The sequence below is a fragment of the Scomber japonicus genome, chromosome 10 (assembly GCF_027409825.1).
Source record: "Scomber japonicus isolate fScoJap1 chromosome 10, fScoJap1.pri, whole genome shotgun sequence".
Classification (NCBI taxonomy): domain Eukaryota; kingdom Metazoa; phylum Chordata; class Actinopteri; order Scombriformes; family Scombridae; genus Scomber; species Scomber japonicus.
In genome coordinates, this window is record NC_070587.1 from 7,070,908 (window position 1) to 7,092,936 (window position 22,029).

Consider the following 22,029-nt stretch of genomic DNA (forward strand, 5'->3'; position numbering starts at 1 on the left):
CATGAATCTGGGTGCTTTCCCTTTAAAACCGAAAGAAAGCACTTAAGGCTAAATTATAGAGACTGAGGCAGGAAAGGGAGAAAAAAAGCTGTGGTGAATTGAACAAAAAATTGCATTCTCGCTTTTTGTGATACCTGTTTTGCATGCCAGTTCAAAACATCATACTGAATTTCTTAAGAAGTTCAGTAGGAAAGACGGATCGATGCTTTTGTCGGTTGTGGTGTTTATCGCTGTGCAAACTGCAGTCGACTATGTTAGATAACATGCAACTCATTCTGGATCATTAGGCTTATACCTTAACACACTTAATTGTTATTTACTATAAGAACTGCAGTCTTTATCCAAAGTGATCGCTTGTAAAGATGTTTTTTTCTACTTTATTGCAAAAGCTTAAAGTTTATAGTGTAGATGAAAAAGCAACAACTGAGGAGAGTGTCATTAAGATAACATAGACTTACATGCTACTTTACTAATGCTGTTGGACATATTACCATATCTATTGCAGTTTTAAAGGATTAATGTCTGATCAGTGTAAAACTGGACACATGATAACAAAAACAACCTTACTGTGCTTCGTTATGGTGTCATGGAAGATATGTCATGGTTTTGGTGTTATTTTGATCACAGGTTTTAGTGCCTCAGATCAGCTATTGTAATGTTGATTTTCACACTTTAGTCCAAAAACCAACATAAGGTCCCAATTTTGTTAAGCTCATTACTACATAAAACAGACTTGTGATGCTTTCCAGCTGATCTGACTCTGATAACACATTTGACTCTGAAGAGATGATCCAAACATAATTTATTTTAGCAAAAATGTAAACTTTGAACATTTTGAATAATATAAAAGCCCAATGAAGCCTTAATGCTTTACTCTTGTTTGGCAGATTGTTTAAAGGGCACAGACTGTGCAAGTGATGCGGTCCATCAGATGCATAATGTTAGTCAGATCAATGTGTTTGTTGTTCTGTTGCCCCAGGTTGGTCATATGTCACCAGGCTGCAGATTCAGAGATGAAAAAAGAAGATTTCAGAGAGAAGGCTCTCTATCCAATCTCCATGCCACCTCTTGGCATTTGTTACAGTCTATAAACATGTGTCTACAAGTCTCTCTCTCTCTCTCTCTCTCTCACACACACACACACACACACACACATACACACACATCACACCTCATCTCCTGGTTTTTAATCTTATCCTAAACACACCACCTTCAGGGTTTTGATTACCAGGGTCAATTTGGGACTTTCCTCTTTCCACTGAAGTGTGGAGTGGGCAACGGAAAGTTAGGTTCAGTGTCTAAAGTCCCTAAAACACCCTGACACCACACAAACATGCTCTGCAGCTGTCAGGGCACTCAACCATTATGGTCTCCTCTATCATTCAATATCATTATTTATGAAAACTATACACACTTACTTCTAACGGGTTCATCCTAAACACACACTTGTACTGCTGAATGAATGAGACATTAACTGATTCTCAAGAGCAGACAAATATATGTTAACAGAAAAAAAACATGCCTCTTTAATAATCATGGACTTTTTTATTCTGAGACAGTGCAGTATGATAAATGCAAAGTATTGTCATCAGGAACATAAATCATGAGACAACATATACAATAAAAAAAACAGTGAAATGTCGCCCCCTTGTGGCAGGAGAGCAGAGGTGCAACTAGTCTTTGTCTTAAAAATAAGACAAACTGTGCATTTTTAAATAGATATTCATGCAGTGAATCTATATTTACTGCAGTAAAAAGCATTGGTGAACATTAGGTAAATCATTTTGTTTAATCACAAGATCTTAAATTATTTTTAAAAAACAAATCTCATTCTGCCCAGTTAAGGTAAAATCATCAGATTACAGTGGCAGCCGTAAACTGGGTGTTCAGTGTCTGACTTAATGTCTCCCTCTTGTGGATGCTGTCAGTGTTCTCTTTCATATTGCGCAGACTGTGTGCTATGTGCTGTTTAGTGACACACAACGAACAAGCACTTTTAATGAGAAATGTGTTCTTATTTTACTCAAAGTTTTAAAATAAATTAACAATTTATTGTCTGCAATGTTGAAAACATAAGGAGTTGTGCACTGCATATATTTTCCTCTCCCACACTCAAATATTGCATTACAATTGTATAGCCTACATTAAATCTCTCGTAGCTACATAATGTTTTTAGTGGGTTTAAAAAAATAAGACATGATTAAATCAGTCTCCTCTTATGTTGATTCAAGAGAAGGGCATGTGCCTCTTGTACAGAGATGAAAAGAGGTTGTTAGAGAGGCAGGGGCCCAAATTCATGAAATAGACAATTAAATAATAATAATAATTTCATATGCTTGCAACTACCACTTGTCTGATACTGTTAAAAGGATATTAAAATACATTTAAAACACACCCAGGATTGAAGTTGGTCCAAACACACTGCTACAAGACAGTTTATTAAGAATACATGCATAGAAATTAAGTGTATTTCAGCAAATTGCACTCACATTTTAACTAGTCCAACTCTTACCTCACCCTCTGACTGACATACTCATTTGCAGATGCTCAGCTTAAAACTGCTGACACAGATGCACTTCCCCTGGCTGCATGGTGGCCTCTCTCACCTCATTATTCAGTTTCTTACAACCTCTACTTAGAAGTTATAATTGCTTCAGGCAATAAGACGATACTGACATTGTGTGGCTAAAATACTGTTACTATGTGCCAGCAAATTAGTTTAATATAATTTTCATATCATATAATATACTGAGGCTTGGGAGACATGCATTTCAGTCACAATTATAAAGCAACACATGAGCTTTAGATAAGGTGCATTAGACGCTGGTTTATAAAATATTTTAACAAGTAACATTCCTCGCTCCAAAATTACTGAAAAAGTGCTTCAACTATTTGCCTAAATAAATAACGACATTTAAGAAACAGCATTCACGGTCGTTGTACACATTCACCTGTTGAGCAAACATGACATAAAATACAAAGAGAGCAAACATGTATACTTACTGTATTACAATCGCATATTATATATAATATGTAGTTAATTCATATCAATGTGATACTAGAAATTCAGATTTATTTAGCGAACTTGAACGCACCTCACTAGCTGCTTGTTTCAGATGGAGGTAAAACGCATAGACATATGTACGTATATGCGTTATACGTACATATATCTATGGTAAACCGTCGTAACTGTCGTCGTATTCGTGTATCAAGTCCTCGTTATCTTGTAGCTTGTGTGGGCACAGATGCATGCTTTTTTTCACAACTTTATAACGAACTTGAACAACACTGAAACACGTGTTACGCCTATGCCTGCTTTACATGTGATGTGCGCTGACAATAACAGTCCCCTAAACGTTAGCTCCGCGCTACTGAGTTCCGTCATTTAAAGTCACTTTATCCATTAACATTGAGATATTCTCTGTCAGCTACACGCAGAAACCAGATGAGGTACTGAGGATATTGTTGTGTCACGCTCGATGTAGCAGCAATAACAGGTATTTATTTATTAAAAGAAAAGGGGACTTTCTTTCTAGTAGGCCAAACGTGCACCTGTGTTAAAGTCCTCTTTGAGATCCATGGGTCTCTCACTCAGCAGCAACTTCATTAGTCCACCTACAAAGCTTATACATTCTCAGTTTTTGTCGACATTGTCAGAAAGGTGATAAATCTTCTTTATGTTTATTATTGAGGTCGTAGTGGGTGGTGGACTGGTGGTAGTGTATTGGGGTGATTTCTATTGATTGGCGTTCCTAATATTTTGTCCACTTCAGTAACATACAGTGCTGCTTGCTCTATTTCTGCATAAACGATGACCTAAAACATGATCAGGTTTCCATGCAAGTCCTAAAACATTGTAAAAAGACAGCCTTAATTAAACAATTAAGAAAAAAAACTTACACATATTAATTTATTTATTGAGGAAAATTATCCAATGTTACATATTTGTGCATGTCAAAAGTATGTGAACCTCCAGGATTACCAATTCATTTAAAGGGGAAGTTGGGTGTTATTTAAAGAAGAGAAATCTGGGTCTTCACTATCAAAGTCTGTCACAACACAGGTTTGGGTGAGTATGTCATGTAACAAAGGAGATTTCTGAGGACCTTATGTCACGTTCCCACCAAACGCGATGAACGCAAATTGCTTGCGCGACAAAGGAGAACACGTTGCACTACACGGTCGAGTTTGGACGCACTCATTGTGTGACCACAATGTAAATTTGCATTATTGCATCACTCATGCGAGTAGTGAGCCCGCCCATTTTCACTAGATAACAACAACATTGCTTCTTCTCTCATCAACCATGGCTGAGATCACTCCCTATTTTCTCTCATGTGTCCCTGAGGCTCTTCCATTTCCTGTGACACACATCAACTGACAAAAACACACGTAAATTAACTGTTGAATCTAGTGAACCAGTAACTTTATGCCGGGAAAGCCAGATTTTTCTTTCTTTCTTCAAAACTTTATAAGGGAAAGCCAGCTATGCTAACTGGGGCTATACATCAGTGACGTCGGGACAATCTCAACACTGATAGGCTGTCGCAGCACGGCGCCACGCAAATTTGCCGCAAAAGTTCAAAATGTTCAACTTGCGTGTTGGCATATGCATCCATCGCGTCGCGTGTGACACGTGTATTCGCGTCTTTGCATTGACTTCATACGTAATCTCAACGCGTGATTGGACGAAATCGTGTTTGGTGGGAATGCACCTTTAGAAGAAGAGTTGGAGGCTGGAAAGAGATTCAAAAACATTTTAAAATAGTTTGGACTCCACCAGTCAATAGTCAGGCATTGTGGACATCCAACACCATTGTTACCCTTTACCCTCCCCAGGAGTGGTCAACTGACAAAGATTATATAAGGTGTGTAATAGTCTAGTAGGCTACAAAGGACCTCAGGGTAACATCTAGGAAACTACAGGCCTTTCTGGCAGTGACCACAGTCAGTGTTCATGAGTCCACCATCAGGAGAACATTGAACATCAGTGGTGTGCAGGGCAGAGTTGCAAGTAAAAAAAGCCACTCCTCTCCAAAAAGAACATTGCTGCTGTCTAGAGTTTGCTCAAGAACACATGAATAAGCCAGAGTGCTGATGGAAAAATGTTCTGTGGATGGATGAGACCAAAATCACACTGTTCAGCTTGAATGAGAAGCGTGTCGTTTGGCAATGAGCAAACATATTCAAACATAAGAACCTTATCCCATCTGTTAAACATGGTGGTGGCAGTATCATGGTTTGGGCATGCTTTGCTGCCTCTAGTCCAGGGTGGTTTCCAATCATTGATGGAGCTATGAGTTCTGAGTTGTACCAACAAATTCTACAGAAAAATGTCCAAGTGTCTGTCTGTGAACTGAAGCTCAGACAGAAAGTGTGTCATGCAGAAAGACAACAAACATAAAGAGTTGCTCTACCAAATATGGTTAGAGCAGAAAAGGTAATGTTTTGGAATGGCCAAGTCTTGACCTTAATCCTATGAAAATACTGGAAAGACCAGAATAGGGTAGTTCATGCGGAGAAATCTACCAACATTCCCAAATTCAGACTGCTCTGTAGGAGGAATGGGCTGAAATTCCTCCAAAGTCAATGTGCAGGGCTGATAAACAGTTACCAGAATTTGGTTGAAATGATTGCTGTGAAAGAGGGTCACACCAATTACTGAACAGAAGGATTCACATACTTTTGCCTCACACAAATATATAAGATAAGATAATTTTATGTATAAGTTTAACCCTTACATACTTTTCATATTCAGTCATTTCACAGTATTCCCTCATATTAGTCTCTATACATTTGGATTTTGGAATCACAAATCATTCATGAACACCTAATCAGTTATTCATAAATTTGGGATTAATCCTTAATAAGGTTTTCAGAGAGCAGATAGAATGTAATCTTTAGGTTTTATACTTTTTGTTGAATGGTGGTTTCTAAATTTTTTTTTTAATAAACACTCAACAAAAATGTGTAGCTGCTGCACAAACACATTTTTAGAAAGTTGAAATATTTCCTCGAAGTCATCAAATGAATGAAAGGGACGTTTTTAAGGTGTTTTTTATTCCCTCAAATGTAAAAAAAAAATGAGTCAGATACTTAGATTAGACTTTGAACAGTATGTAAGGGTTAATGTTTGTGTGTCATTTGTTTGATTGGGTTCTTTTTATCTAGTTTTAGGACTACAAAACTGATCACATTTTAGGTTAGGGCTCACAAACTTTCAAGCAGCGCGATACATGAGGGGGTCAAAATATTAGGAACGTTTTTTAAATGTAACACTCCTGTACACCACCACCACCACCCATGACCTGCATAATACACATGAAGGAGAATTAATGACCAACATGGAGTGTTTTGTAATCACCTTTCTGAAAATGTAATCCAAAACTAGGGTACTAAAGGTAGAAGCTTTGTAAATGTAGAATTTATGGCAGAGCTGTTGCATTGAATTGTGTTTGATTGCACAGATGGACCCAATAAAGTAGCATCTTAGTCACATCAAATACCTACATGGGATAGATGATTGGACAGATAACAGAGCAGCAACTCCTCTCATTCCAAAACAAAATAGATGCTTTGTAAAATTCATGTACATACAAAATAATGTATGGAATTAAATCAACTCATTTTTCCCCTCTTTTTTTTTGAACTAACATTCATGCTAATAAACACAAAGTTGTAGCTGTGGAAGCACTTCACTCATAATCATAAATATTGCTGCTGGTGGTTAACAAAAAGTCAGAGGATCACTGAAGTCAGTCTGATTTATGATTTGGGAAACATTAATGTTTGTACCAATCCATTAAGTAGATGTTAAGATGTTTCACAGTATGAGTGGACATTTTGACCTGCTAGTGACACAATGTCATGGCAATTTATCCCTAGAGCCAATAGGAAAATAGAGAGAAATAACTAAAAATCATGTCATATTCTCGCCATTTTTTAAAAAATTACACAGAAAGCAATGTTCGCTGCTAGAGGTCAGGTGATGATGATGATGATGATGATGATTCAGTTTCTTTCACTTTTGTAACCCAATTTTATATTCTAGCTGAGGAAGCCATTGCAAAATTTTTACCTGCACACACACACACACTCCAAGTCTTATGCACCACTTTCATTCTTAGTCAATATTTAGCTTTGAGCTCATACCTCTCTGACTTCCTCCCTCCCATTTCTCTCTCTCTCTCTCTCTCTCTCTCTCTCTCTCTCTCTCTCTCTCTCTCTCTCTCTCTCCCTCACTCACTCACTCAGTGCTTGCCTGCCTGTTGCGCACTAGAGCAAAGAAAACAAACCTGTTTGCCTGGCTGCAACCAGGAAACCAATCACAGTGTACTAAGAAAAGAGAGAGAGAGAAAGAAAGAAAGAGAGAGAGGAAAAGGGTGACATCAAGAAAGCGAGACAAAAGAGAAGAAACATTTCAGGCAAAGACAAAAACGTGTTTCCGCTGTGCTGTGAGTAGAAGTCTCAGCTCTGGTTACCCTGAGAATGTAGGACTGATGGAATAATGGTAAGCAGACTATTGTGCTATATAGAGGGCAAGATTCTGGCCATGAGAAGTGTTAAAAGTGTTTTGGAGAATTGCTACTAAAGGGAGTGGGGTGGTAAAAGTTGAAAAAGTTGAAAGTGTCAGTGTCAAACCCTCCCTTCCTTTATTATCAGCTCAGTCTTTGTTATGCTTGGCTCATTGTGTTAAATTGTTGCTATTGTCTGTAGCTGTGTATCTAGTTTTTTTTGTTGTTTTTTTTTTTAATCAGCCATTATATGTAACAACGTTTTGTATTTTTCTGAAGATCTGTCAGAGAAGTGAGAAGCTACGACTGGACAGCTGTTGCTGTTTTGGGAGGAAATGCTCAGCATTGAGTGCAATTTTTTGAGATGCTGTATTTGACATGCTGTCCATTGTTCATTCATTGTCCATCATGCTGTTGGATTATTAATGTATGGATTAAAAATGGATGCAGTTTGAGAGGCTAGGATGTGTGCTTTTCAGATGAAGCTGAGAACTCACAAAAACCACTGTAAGGACAATCAATTCCAGCCTAAACACTCGAAAACTTGAACCAGTGTCAATAGCTACTTTCTGCTCATTGAAATTCAAACATATTCAAAAAATTGAACTGTCACACCTCAGTAGGCACAGCAGTACCTCTATTATTTATTGACACTCCCCCAACACATATTCACTGACATTTAAGGGAGTCTTTGGTCCATATCCGTTTCAAACACATACTAGTGAAATGATGGCGGCAGCAGGTTCAGGAGCCCCCAACAACCTGAAATCTAGCTCCCAGCCTCCTACCAGTGCAGATCGGCGGCTGGTGGAAAAGGCCCTCAGAAGACTGGATAAGCTCCATCTGCTGTGCACTAACCCCCGGCTGGGCCTAAGGAACAGTCCACCATACATTCCAGATCTGGTGTCTGAGACGTCAGTACTGCTAACGCAGGTTTGGGAGCCCTACCGAGGTACTAGGGCAGCAAGCAGCCAGCTGCCCCACGCAGAGGAGGCCAAGTACCTGAGGCTCCATTTGAGAAACCTGCTGGATAAGACTGAGAGGGCCATGTTGCTGTTTAAAGAGGGGAGGGAGAAGATATTTGAAGAGACATCAAGTCACAGGTAAGAGACCTGCGGCTGACATCCATGTACACAAGAAACACATGTTTTTTAGTGTTTTATTACAAAATGCAGTACTTGTCATTTTTAAATATTTTAAATATATTGATTGAAATCCTTCATCCATTTATTCATTAATGATTCAGTCCTCAATAAAAATAATTAATAATATGTTTTTAAATACTATCGATCCTTTCACAAGAGTCACATACTGTCACATGCATCTCATTTTGGGGTAAGACTATTTTTAAAGGGTTGGTTCACCCAAATTACATGAAACATTTTTTTCAATGACCTCAAATCTTTTTGGTTTAATTTGCCCTAGTTTCTGGTGACGTTCTGGTGTTTGTAGCATTAAAACTGTATATTTAAAAAAAAAAGAAAGGTAACATATCTTACTGGTATAGTCAAAAAATAACTTTCCTCTCTAGTTTCAATAAAAACTGAACACAGTGTGGTCTGAGAATAATCTAAAATAATAGTTTATACTTTTTTGGGTTGTTTTTGAATTTTTTTCATTTTCACTTTTGTTCACTTGTGTGAACTAAATCAGACTCATTCAAACAGGTTTTTAGGTTTATAGTGCAGGCGCCATTTTCTCTCCAGCATTTGATCAACCAGACCATGTTCTCAAACCGAAAACATGACCCTTCTCCAGACAGACTACTCTTTGTAGCCTGACCTTCACTAAGGCAAATTGTGTGAGAGAGAAGCTACACATCCATCTAATCTGCATCCATGCAGTGTCATGGGAATGGTGCTGGTCATGTTCAGTAAATATTTGCTTGACTTAAAACAAAGTCGTAACTTAAAACTTCAGAGGCTTCGACCCCTCCACGAGCACTAAATTAAATAAGCTAAACGGTTTTAAGCCTATGTATAGAAGCTCCACTAAAATAAAATAACTTTCCCATAAGTCAAAAATAGACATCATTCTATCATTCCCTAGAGAAAAAAAAATTGTTTAATTTGGTGTTTGGCTAAAGTGCATATTTTGGGACTGCTAAACAGAGACTAATACACTTTTTGTTATTTGGAGTTTGGGCTGCTTCCCCCGCTCCTGTTAGGACTACTAATGATGTGGGTGGAAAAAGGGCCAAACTTCCATCTTTGTGATGCTAATGTGGGGAAAGTAGGCAAAAATAACAGACTTTCCTTGGTTTGTGTCTATACAGCTTTATCCACAGGGTAAAGCAAAATCCTTGAGCTAGATTATACCTTCTGCTTTTATTTGACTGTGTCTCCTAACCTGCATGTGGCCTAAATACAGGACTGGACGAGAACACAACTGCTCTGCTGTATTCACTGCAAATGGATCCTGACTCTGTACCAAACACAGGCAGGATAAGATTTGAAGCATAGTTATAAGTAAAGCCTTTATTGTAATAAGGCGCAGCTAATGTTTCAACTGCATTCATCTGAGCAGAAAGTCTTTAACTGAGGTTTGAATCTTCTTTTTTTTAAATAACTTCTTTTCTTTATTCTTTGTTCGGATCCCCATCAGTTTCCGTAAAGTGATCGCTAATTTTCAGAGTTCACGAGCAACAATAAAACAAGTATTAAAATACTGAACTACAAACAATTTAAAATCACAAAAAGCTAAATAAGTCAAATTTTGACAAAGAGAGACATATATATGAAACTATATAAGAAAATAAGCGACATAACTAAAAAGGTAGACCATACAAACTTACGATGAAGACAAAAACAAAATTGTAGTAATAGTAAACAAGAAGAAAATAAAAAATAATAATAGCAAAAAAAATAACAACAACAAAAAATAGCAAACAAAAACAAAAAAAATCAAAAAGGTTCCAAATCCGCAAGAGATGAGATTTAGTCCTCCCCCAGAGACATGAGAGTGGTATCAATCCTCCCTTTAAACCTTCAGTAATAATTGTGCAACTATTCCTCTAAGTATCTTTTAGATGAGCTTCAATAAAGCAATTAACTAAATAACGTTGATAAGATGCCCGTCGCTGGAGTACTATTGGTTAAAGTGTTGCTATATTGGAGACACAGGTTTATATGACGCACCATCATAGGATGTTCTACTGTTGAATGAAGCATAAAGCAGATTTGTTCAGTTGTCCTTGTAAACACAATAAACATAATAATAATCTATTTATCTAATTCCAGGAAAATCGTAATGGTGCGAAGTGATCATATCATTTTGTCAACTCCGGGTTTCAAATGATTGCTCTGAATAAACCCTCAAATCAATAGTTTTTCTTTTACAAGTTGTATATAAAACGAGAAAACCTGAACTAAGTACTGTAACAAATAACAGTAGATACATTGTGTTGAGCAATTCAATTAATTACTTATTCAATTAAGTTATATTCTTATATTGCGGTATTAATGTTGCATTGCTCACGACTGCTTTATATTTTATTCTTCCTACGTCTCATGCTCTGTACAACAACATACATTCAATGTGTTAAAGACATCTGTTTTTATCAAAGGTCTACTCTCGGGCGAAACTGCAGACTGCATATTTAAAGATTTATTCTGCCGTGTTCACAAAATTAACACGATTCTTGTTAACACCAGAAAACAGATGTCTCTCTCACCACAGCTTTGTATGCATGGGCAGTCATGTGGCAAATTCACCCAGTGTTATGTGTAATGTGGCTTAGATGTCAGGCCAAATTGTTTATATCAGTGTAGATATCCTTTTTTGTCTTCATTTGTTCCTCTACAATGTCCTGTTGTTGTCGCTTGATATCCCGCAGACTCAGGCCAGTGAGATGTGTGTACTCACGAGTCTATATTTGTATTTACATTGACCAGTACATGATTCTGTTTACAGTAAAACAGTGAATGTGGTTAAATAATGGTTAGCCTTCAGTTAGAGGAATTTCTGTCTGGCTCTTATGTGAAGCTAAAAACAGAAGTGAGATGCAACTGATGGTGAAGGTGACAGAAACAGTCAATGGAGGGTTCAGCGGCTTGACAATTACTGTCTGTGACACTTGGATGACTTTGACCAAAAGTAAGAAACACCACATGTGAATGTGCAACTCAAAAATAGGAGAATGGAAACAACGTCAAAAACACAAGTATATCTATCAGTTAATGTTTATTTATGTTTCTTTTACAGATGAAATTGTTACATATTTTCCATTATTTGTGGAAATTTGCATTTTGATTCTTTACTAAAGCAGCAGTGTCACCCTGTAACAATACTCAAATGCGAGTAAAAGTTCTGCATTGAGAATGTTACTGAAGTATTATCAGTAGAGCTGGAAACATTAGTCAATTAATCAATTTGTTGTGGAGCCACTGATATAGATGATAAGATTAGATTTTAGATTAGATTAACTTTATTGTCCAAAAGGAAATTTGTCTTGGGCTAAGAGTGCCAGGTGCAGCTGCACATATACAACATACTAAGCGCCGAAAACATACACGACACCACAAAGTCACAAAAAGTGCTTCAAAATGTAGAATATTGCCCAGAATAATATTGCACAAGATCATGTGACGTACGGCACAAGAAAGGAACAAGGAGTAAAAACAATAAAATGGATAAAACTATATCACTCAAGCAAAGTACCTTAAATTTGTACTACAATAAATGTACTTATACTCCTCTTCTGCTTTTCATTTAAGAAAACAGTTTGTGTCCTCCAGCCATTAAAGTGGGATTTAAATTTGTCACTGGTAAATATTTGATCAACTTTTAATATCATTACCATAAGCTGCTCACCATGTAGCTGCTACACAAACTGCAGTGATATATCTCACTGGAATATCAGTGGATTTTAGGATGCAAGTTATAAGCAATAGCGTTGCATGTACAGTAATGGTCACATATAGGTGGCTCTAAGTTTCAGGCATTGAGGTTTTGAGGTAATAGCGGATTATCACATTGTACCTAATATGTCCGAAAATAGACGGCTTTCACTAGAGTTTATGAAAGTGAGCTGATGAATGAAAGAGTTTATGAAAGTGGTCTAAAGCAGGTGCAGCCATTATATTATATTTCATTAAATAAAATGTTATGTAAAGAATTTGCAAATCCATATCCACCACTTACAGGATCTCTGCATTTATTGAGATAAAAGTTTTTGAAGTGAACAATATACTTTATAAAACTTCTTCAGGTACATAAAGCTGGTAAAGCTGAAGACTGATATGCAACAATTATACACTTAAATGACAACTACTCAATACAGGAGTATTACAATAAAAGGTAATGCATCACTACTGTATATAACAAGCATTTTCCCAAAACCAGATTGCACTGGTATGTTTACTGTATAGTAAATACTCTATGTATTCTACATTTACTATCAACTTTACCGCTATCTTTATACCAAGGGCAGCAATGCGGCTTACACACTTCCTCCCACCTTCATCTTTGCTACTCAACACCATCACACACCACCAAACATCAACGCATCTTTTCCTCATTGAGGTGGAAACGAAACAGCCAACATCCACATGATCAAATGTGCCTTTAATGAATGCTTGAATGCCTGGACAGAGCTGCAGGAGATTTCCAGAGATGCATCAGATGCCAGAAGTCACTTGACTGTTAGAGGATACGTAATCATAACTGCATTATACTATATATTGTAATAGTAGGATTACTGTAGCTTGTGTATGGAAGCATATTGCAGTATTATTTTATATACCATATACTAGAATAAAATTTATATGGGATGGGAATTTAGTGTGTTAGTAGTTTTAATTCATTGTGGGTGTGAAATCAGCTGTTGTGCCAAGCTGCATACAAGTAGAGAGACACGAGAATAATTTCTTTAAAGAGTGAATACATAGTTGAGAATTGTGAAGAAAACAAAACAAAAAACAACTATTAAAAAGTTTAAACAAAAATTGAATTCATAAAAGACCCTCGAAAGAGTGTTAAGACTGGTTTAAGAAAAAAAAAGGAAAAAAAGGTAGAAGAAGGCCTGAAGTGACACACTGGCCACTGGAACATTTTGTGGTGATTACCAAACAAGAACGCGGCAGAGAGCATCCTGTTTGCTACTGTAGCTGGACTACCTATTGTGTGTGTGTGTGTGTGTGTGTGTGTGTGTGTGTGTGTGTGTGTGTGTGTGTGTGTGTGTGTGTGTGGTTGTGTGTGTGTGTGTGGTTGTGTGTGTGTGTGTGTGTGTGTGTGTGTGTGTGTGTGTGTGTGTCTAAGCAATGTATCAGCAATGCTTTGGACATGCAGTGGAACAAAGTATAATACAATGTCGTGTTGTGAATTCGGTTTGTAAAGTTTCAACACCTGCGCTCCAAGATAGCGGTCGCCTACTACATAGAGTTAAAGCTTCAAGAAAAAATACATCAAGATGCAAGCATTGCATAATTAATTAATTTTCAAATTATTTTATAAATGCAGCACGCAAGATTACCAGTGACCAAAAGCTAAAATGATAAAAGAGCAAATGTTAACATTTATTTCCGAGAACACGACTGAAAGTCTGCTGTGCTTCTCATTCTCAGGAGGAACTTGACCAAGTTGTCCTTGCTATTCAGTCACATGCTCTGGGAACTGAAGGCCATGTTTCCAGGGGGATCCTTTCAGGGTGATGCCTACAGGGTGACTAAGACAGAGGCTGAGGACTTTTGGAGGCATTCATTTGGCAACAAGTGAGTTTGTGAAATGTTTATGATACAGAATATTGTGTGCATTTTTTTTTTTTTGATTTTGTCTGCTGTTTTATGTGTTTCCATATTAACCCTAACTCTACTGTTTTCTGACAGATGTATTGTACAGTGGAGTCGTTTTAAAGAGCAGCTGCAGAGAGTGCATGCATTTGAGGAAGGAATGGAATCCATGGCTCTGAAGTCAACTTTAGATCTCACATGTAATGACCACATCTCTGTGTTTGAGTTTGACATCTTCACAAGACTGTTTCAGGTAAGATGAACATGTCCAGTACAATCAATGGACTCAAGGATTAGCTCAACACTTTGGGAAATACAGTTATTCGTTGTCTTTTCAAGAGTTAGATAAGAAGATTGACGCCACTCATATCTGCAGGTTAAATATGAAGCCAAAGCCAACAGATACTTAGCATAAAGACTTGAAACAGGGGGAAACAGCTTGCCTGTCTGATAGGCTACAACAAAATCCCCCTATTTGCACCCCTAAAAACTCAATAATTATCTCTTTGCTTTAATCCATGTAAAAACAAAAAATATATAATGGGTTTGGCTATTTTTTGGCTGCAAGACTCACTGACTATGAGATACTTTGCCTGACTAAGAAATCATTTGTCATATCACACATTACCTCCACCACAGATTTTAGTTGGTTTAGACTTCAGCTCTTGCACTGATAACAAACAATGTACAAGTTGATAGAAAACCACCTTCATGCAAAGCCAAGCTAACTGTTTCCAGTTGTTATGCTAAGCAAAGCTAACTCAAAAATGGCTGTAGCTTCATATTTTGAGAAAAGCGAAAATTTCCCAACATGTCAAATTATTCCTTTAGTAATAAAAAATGATGAAGATGAATTCACATCCTGAGTCTCTCCTCTTCTACCTCTTTTTTTTTTTTAGCCGTGGAAGTCACTTATTAGGAACTGGAACCAGCTAGCAGTGACTCATCCAGGCTACATGGCCTTCCTCACCTACGACCAGGTTGTAGCTCGTTTGGAACACTACTTACACAGACCAGGGAGGTGAGGACGAGCACAGTTACGAACTCTTACTGACTCATTTCTCAGAAAAGCAAAGCTGAACATGCTTAACTGATATGACCCTTGAACATAGAACCACATCGCTCCAAATATAGACCAAAGCACTGCTAGTGTTTAGAGAAACAATGACCCTTGTTTCCAGGGTAGTGCTGAAGTGCCTTATTGGTTTACTTTAGTGTCTCTGGATTTATTTCAATGTTGATTTTCTCTCTGTCACTCTCAGTTATATCTTCCGTCTGAGCTGCACAAGAATGGGCCAGTGGGCTATTGGCCACGTGACCATTGAAGGTGGTATCGTCCAGACCATCCCTCAGAATATACCTCTCTACCAGGCGCTCATTGAGGGATTCAAGGAGGGCTGGTTAGGACAAACACACACACACGTTTCTTCTGTATTTTTCCTTTGTTTGTGTGTTTTCTCTAAGCACTGTGCTTCTGTGCCTGTAGCTACTTGTACCCAGATGGCCGTGATGTGAACCCTGACCTGATGAGCTTGTGTGAACCAGCCCAGAGGGGCAAAGTCAGGGTTACAGAAGTAAGCCAATGCACTTTCCACTTCTTTATCAATTTTACAGTGGACAGCCAGCATCAGGCTGAAGCTGTACAAAGACAAAATACAGATCACCTCAGATATTCTCTTATCATTTCCTGTCTTGTCTCTCTGACTACCACCACCACTGTAACACCCAACAGGAGCAGTATGAGCTTTACTGTGACATCGGCAGCACCTTCCAACTGTGTAAGATCTGTGCAGAGAGGGATAAGGACACTCGTATTCAGCCTTGTGGGCATCTCCTGTGCCGACACTGCCTCACAGGCTGGCAGGTATGAATCGCCCATCCACTCACTCACAGCTTATTGTACAATATATCCACATTTACTTCAAACTGTATGCTAATGTTCAGCTTCCTCATGCTCAATACTAATATGTTAAGTCAGGACACTTTGTTACTGTAACAGTTGTCATGTGTTCAGTGGTGTGAAACAGTCAGGGTTGGCTAAGCTAGTCTTATTTTTGCAGGCCAGCCTGAAATCAGCACTTCCCTGGTTTGGTTGATGGTTGTAGCCCTATCATACTGTTACAGTGCAGGTTATTTAAATGTGGTCTGAGGTTGACGCCAAAAATATTCTCTTTGTTTAACAAATCATGTGGACGTGACACCAGTTGACTTTTGGCCACTTTTAGATGAACAAAGTTAATATTTGGTTGGGCTGTGACAGGGCGTACAAATCACATGTCTAAAGATACAAGCTTGTATTCTCTTGAGGATGCTCTTTAAATACAACATTATCTTGAAATGTAGAATTGTTGAATAGAGAAAATAGTGTAAAAACCACTTGAGCAGTACCAGTAACTGATGCTGAATGAATCAAACAACTATGCTCACAGAAATACATAATACGTTAGGTATCTATTCATTTCTATAAACATTTATTCCTATTCAGTGTCAATTTTGGCTACTACACCACATTCATAAAAATATTTGTAGTAGTTGTATATCCCACATCTCATTTTTGCAGTGAAGTCAGATTGCATCACTCAGCCTCAGTGAAATGAACGTACAGATGTACAAATGTATAAATGTTCCAGTTCCACTGAAGCAGCTGTGGACTGCACTCTTACATTACACTTAAAACAATTCTTTGCATGAGCATATAGTGTAGTTTAATCGCTTGGTGGAAAACAGAAGCACAAAGTGTGGTTCAGTGGCTCAAAATCAAACAGGCTGTGAAATTATCCCTTAATATCAATGACAAACAGCCAAGACTTGCCAAGTCACGACAAAATCAGTATGCGCACTGACAAGTGTAACATGGCAGATGGGGGAATATAAATGCTTAATACAAGACAGAGGAAGGAAAGTCACTATCACAAAGTTTCTATATGAGTTTTCTAAACCAAGAGTGACATTGTCGACATTTAGTGAGAATTAAAACTGCTGCTGATGTGTTACAACTTTACCTTCTGCTGCAGCTTATTTCAGTCGGACAGACAGTAGCCTCCCATCTATTGTGGAGGTTTTTAAGTCTTTGCAAAGATGCACAGCAGCATGTCCTGACATTTGGTTGTGGACTTCCTGTGTGAGCTTATGCTCACATCCTCCTCCAACTGTATCAGACACACACGTTGAGAGAGAGAGTGTGACTGAGCGACAGACATGCAAAGAAAGTTACAAATGCTTTGTGGACGTCAGACCACAATGGAAAAGTTATACTCTAGTCTTGAAGCTGGCCAAGTTAAACTCTTCTTCACCAGTAATATGCAATACACTGACCTTCATCAGTGCAAAGAAACAAACAAGCAGTTAAACTTTGAAGAAACTAAACCACAATTTCAAAGGACTCACATACACGTTTGCAGTTGAACACCAAATAGCAGCATGCAACCGCTTGAATAAAAGTCAGACTATCACTCCATTTATAACATGATTGTCAAGGCACTGTGAGGCAAGTAATAGTGTTTGAAAGATGCCAAATAATGGCTGTCCAAATTCTAGCTGTAAACAAACTGAAAATGGTTTAAAAAACTGCAAAATAGTTAATAATGTAGGTAGGGGAGCAATTGGAAAAATCGTGACAGCAACACAAACAAACAGCATCTGTAAAGATCAGTTGTCACAGAAAATGCATTTGGTGAGAGTCAAAAAACCTTAGTGCAACCCTAGTGCAATGAAAGAAAAAGTAGTTACCTCGATTCGCCTTCATCAACAGTACAACTAGGTTTCATTCAGGTTTTCATTTGTGGAAAACCACAATCTACAATGTCTGTTGAACATGGTATTTTCCACCTCCTTTATCTTTCAAAAAAACTGGTGGCCCCTTTTTTTTTAAGTCCAACACGTTCCACTACTTACAGTTCAAAAGACATCAAGCTGCTCGCAAGTGAAATGTGATACTGCACCTTTACATTCATGTATTGTTTAGTGTTTCCATTACTCTCTAACCTGTCATTGATCACTATCCAGCAGAAGTCAGCTGGCCACACCTGCCCATATTGTCGTTGCGACATCCGAGGAACAGAGTCCATCCTCATCGAGCCCTACCTTCCAGGCGGCAGCCAATGGGATGAGGAGGTGGATGAGGCTGATGAGGAAGACGACCATGAGGACATTGAGATTGTGGTAAAAGAAATGGCTGCTCTGAGGAAGGTTAGTGGACACATTTCTGTGGATACCCATTTGTGCTCTAGTCATGGCAATGTCGGTCAGTCATCTACCGTGGTCTAGACTGAAATATCCTAACAACTATTGAAGGAATTGACATGAAATTTTGTTTTAATACCCCGCAGGAGAATCCTAATATAGTTGGTGATTATTTATTCAGTGAAATATTTCAATAGGTTTTGAGTAAAATGTTCGGTTACCTTGTTGAAAATCCTTAAAATTACATCTACTCATTCTTCCTCGTTGAAAAATCCAAAATCTACACTATGTGCAGATATTCTTGCTTAACTGCTGGACACAAAATGCCCCTACTGAAAAATCCATTGTCAGTGTAGAGAGACTATAGAAACTTTCAGCAGTTGAATGTGAAATCAGCCTATAGTGTCAAACTCAGTCATCATTCTGCACACTGAAGGTCAAACATACAAGTGACGGAATAAGAAGCAACATTTATATAATTACGGTTAAATTTCCAATTGTCCTAAAGATTGCAATTGATCCTGTTGTTTTGTATATGACTAAATACCTGCAACAGTAATGACATTCCTATCAGCCTCAGTATAGCTTCAAAGAGCTGCTTATATGGCTGTAGACTCTTGCAACCCTTTCAGTCTAGAAGTACACACTTGTAGTTCAGCAATTTAACAGGAATCATTTCATATCTGGTAACCTTGTTTACTACATGCATCCTCATCCCTCTTTGTAGTCATCCTCTGTCATTTTAAAGGAATGTACACCTATGAAGAAGACATCTTTGGCCACCTTCTTCATTTTCTGTCTCTCTAATACCAACAGTTTTCAAGTTTGGATACCCAGGTTCCCAGCTCCCACCTCAGCGTTCCACCTCTGCCCCCTAAACACAGCACAAACCCACGCTGTCCATCTCCCTTCAGCCAACACCTGACATCAGAAACCAAGACACGAGCCAAACTCTCCCACTCCCGTCATGTAAGTTCCCACAGACACTCAAGCTAATTGCATATTGCTGCTGTGTTACACCTTGACAGCCTGATGATGTGATGTGCTAATTTTCTTCAGTGCTCGCAGACACTAAAAGTCTGAGGAATGTTACGTCATCCATGGTATTACAGAGACTCATCAACTGTAAAATGAATATGTGTGATTGCTTAATGCCTGCAATATCTTTGTTACAAGTTCTCTGTCTTCTGCAGGCTCACAGTGAGAGTGAAAAACACAGAAGTCACAAACAGGCAAACAGGAACAGGTGAGACACTATTTTACAGCAGAGTAGTAAAGGAGACGGATCACTGTGCACAGAGAACTGATTCCCCTGCAACTGATGCTGTACAAAGTGAATCTTTGATTTTAGTTTGCAGACACCTGGTATATTCAGTTCCAACTTTGTATAAGGGAACTGAAAGATGACATTTCCACCAAGTTTTAAACCTATGTTAAAAACTCCAAACAACTGTTCAAAGATTCAGCATATGAAAGATTTTGCAGATTATCTCGATTTAGGGTTTTCTTTTTATCACTCAGATTACTGGATCACAGTCAAATTTGTCCAGATTCTAGCCAAGGATTTGACATCTCTGAAGCTAAGTGAGTGATATGAGCCCTAAATGTGTTTACTGGCAGACTCTCCTAAGCTGGGGATACACTGTGTGATCTTGTCCCAGGCGAAAGATGACCAGCGTGAAAGAGACGTGGTGATGTCTTTGGTCATGGCTCCTAAACGGTGGTCCTATGTTGCACTATGAGAGAGGTTCAAAGATAGCTGTTGTCATGGTGTTGCAACCAAAGATAACTTAACTGCATCTACTGCAACCTACATCTACTATCCAACCAATAGATCATTTAGCTGGTTTGTGTGATTTGTCCTCCAGCTATTATTATGACTATGCCAAGAAGTTTCATTCTTTACCACTATAATGGTACAGATGGCTGACAAAGTTTTCTTTCTTTCACACCTACTGAATACTATGATTCAGAAGGTGTGATCATTAAACAGTCTGCATATATCAAACTTGATGTCATACCCAAGTTTATTAGGTCCATGTTGCACAGTGTGACTTGCAATAAACTTACAAGATTGATGAATCTCAAAGTTTGTAGGTGCCATTAATCTTAAAATATTGTTATAATGCCAAATTGGATTAGGGTTAGGGTTACTCGTCTTATAAGTGTTTCTATGTTTTTGTCATTGTTTATTAAATGATTTCTATTGTTTAATTTCTAATTTGATTATCATCTGCTGTGATGTGTGAATTCTAGGTGCGAGGATGAAGGCTCACACAGCAGTGAGGAGGAGAACTATGGTGGCCTGAGACCCCCTCTGTCACGCCCATTCTCCCACAGGTGATTGACAGCTGTCTCCACGGAGACTCACATCAATAAACAATTTTCAATGTACAAGTATGGGGGGCAGTAACCAGGCAACATCAGTAAACATTTTGCACAGACAAACAGTGGGACTTTTATATAGCAACTATTGTAGTCACTATATAACTGTACTATTTTAATATTATGCCATATCCAAGTAATCACATCTCTATTTTTTTTCATCTCTTTTACTCATAAGTTCTTTACTATATCTATTATTACTCAGCAGCTGTTTTATTATGAGATGATACATAAATAAATAAACAAAATTAATTAATGAATTGGCCTTTGTTTCCATTTTGTGTTTTTTGTGTGTGCTTTAAACAGTACTGAGTACCTCACTGAAGCAAGGCCTCCTTCTTCTTCCCAGATGGGTGCCAACAGTAAGTGATGACATGTACTTTAATCTGGTGTCATGCATACAGAATGAAAACTAATTAAATTAGATCCCCTAACATGTATAGCATGTTAGTGTGCTTAAATTATTCAAGATTTAGCTTTAAAGCTTCAAATCACTCCGCTCTGGCAAAGTTAAGACTCAAGACTACTTAGACACCTCATTAGATTTTGACCTTTTTGTGTGTGAATGTAGGAGGAGCAGCTTGGCTTGGACCTCCCAGCCCGGTCAAACAGAAAAGAAAACATAAGGAGAGAGAAGAAAGGAGACCAGGGCCCCGAAAGGAGAAAAGTGGCCTTGGAGAGATGACGAGAACAATGTCGTCCTGACAGAAAAATAACATCTGGAATCTAAAGACTTTTTAAATATAAAGTGAAAAAATACCTAAAGAAATCAGCCTTCAGTGAATGTAAAAATAGATGTTGGTGTACTGTAAATGACCTGCTGCACTGCTGACTATGAAATTGAGATGAGTGGGTGGGACTGACAGACGAATTGCCCACTGAGGCCTCCTACTATTCACTGTTTCAGTCTGTTATTATCTCACCAGTAGATTCAGTACTGATTCATAGTCTCTCACACTGTCTTCTTATAATTATAATTAAAGCCTTTGCTGAGCCTCTATGCACTAATATAAATCAATGAAATGCTTCATATGTGAATGAGGATTCACAGAAATTATGTGGACAAATGGGGGGCGGGGGGCGGGGGGGGCTTTATATATTTGAAGTGAATATGTGAAATAGAAGAAGAAAGCTGCCTCACCATTTAACCAATACTTTACAACAATGCTGTCAATGCTTTGTTAAATGGGTAAATACAGGTCCATATATGGTACTAGAAG

General features: G+C 38.1%; 1 protein-coding gene across 1 annotated transcript; it reads left to right on the forward strand.

The window, feature by feature from the left end:
* The first annotated feature begins 7,910 nt into the window (after nucleotides 1-7,910).
* Nucleotides 7,911-21,871, forward strand: cblc (Cbl proto-oncogene C, E3 ubiquitin protein ligase). The gene is made up of 13 exons (XM_053326531.1): nucleotides 7,911-8,617; nucleotides 14,078-14,224; nucleotides 14,339-14,495; nucleotides 15,142-15,263; nucleotides 15,505-15,642; nucleotides 15,729-15,816; nucleotides 15,975-16,106; nucleotides 18,251-18,430; nucleotides 19,241-19,393; nucleotides 19,618-19,670; nucleotides 20,681-20,764; nucleotides 21,116-21,171; nucleotides 21,381-21,871. Exons 1-13 carry the CDS (start codon nucleotides 8,241-8,243, stop codon nucleotides 21,512-21,514), a joined length of 1,821 nt encoding a protein of 606 aa, XP_053182506.1. The 5' UTR covers nucleotides 7,911-8,240; the 3' UTR covers nucleotides 21,515-21,871.
* The last annotated feature ends 158 nt before the right edge of the window (nucleotides 21,872-22,029 follow it).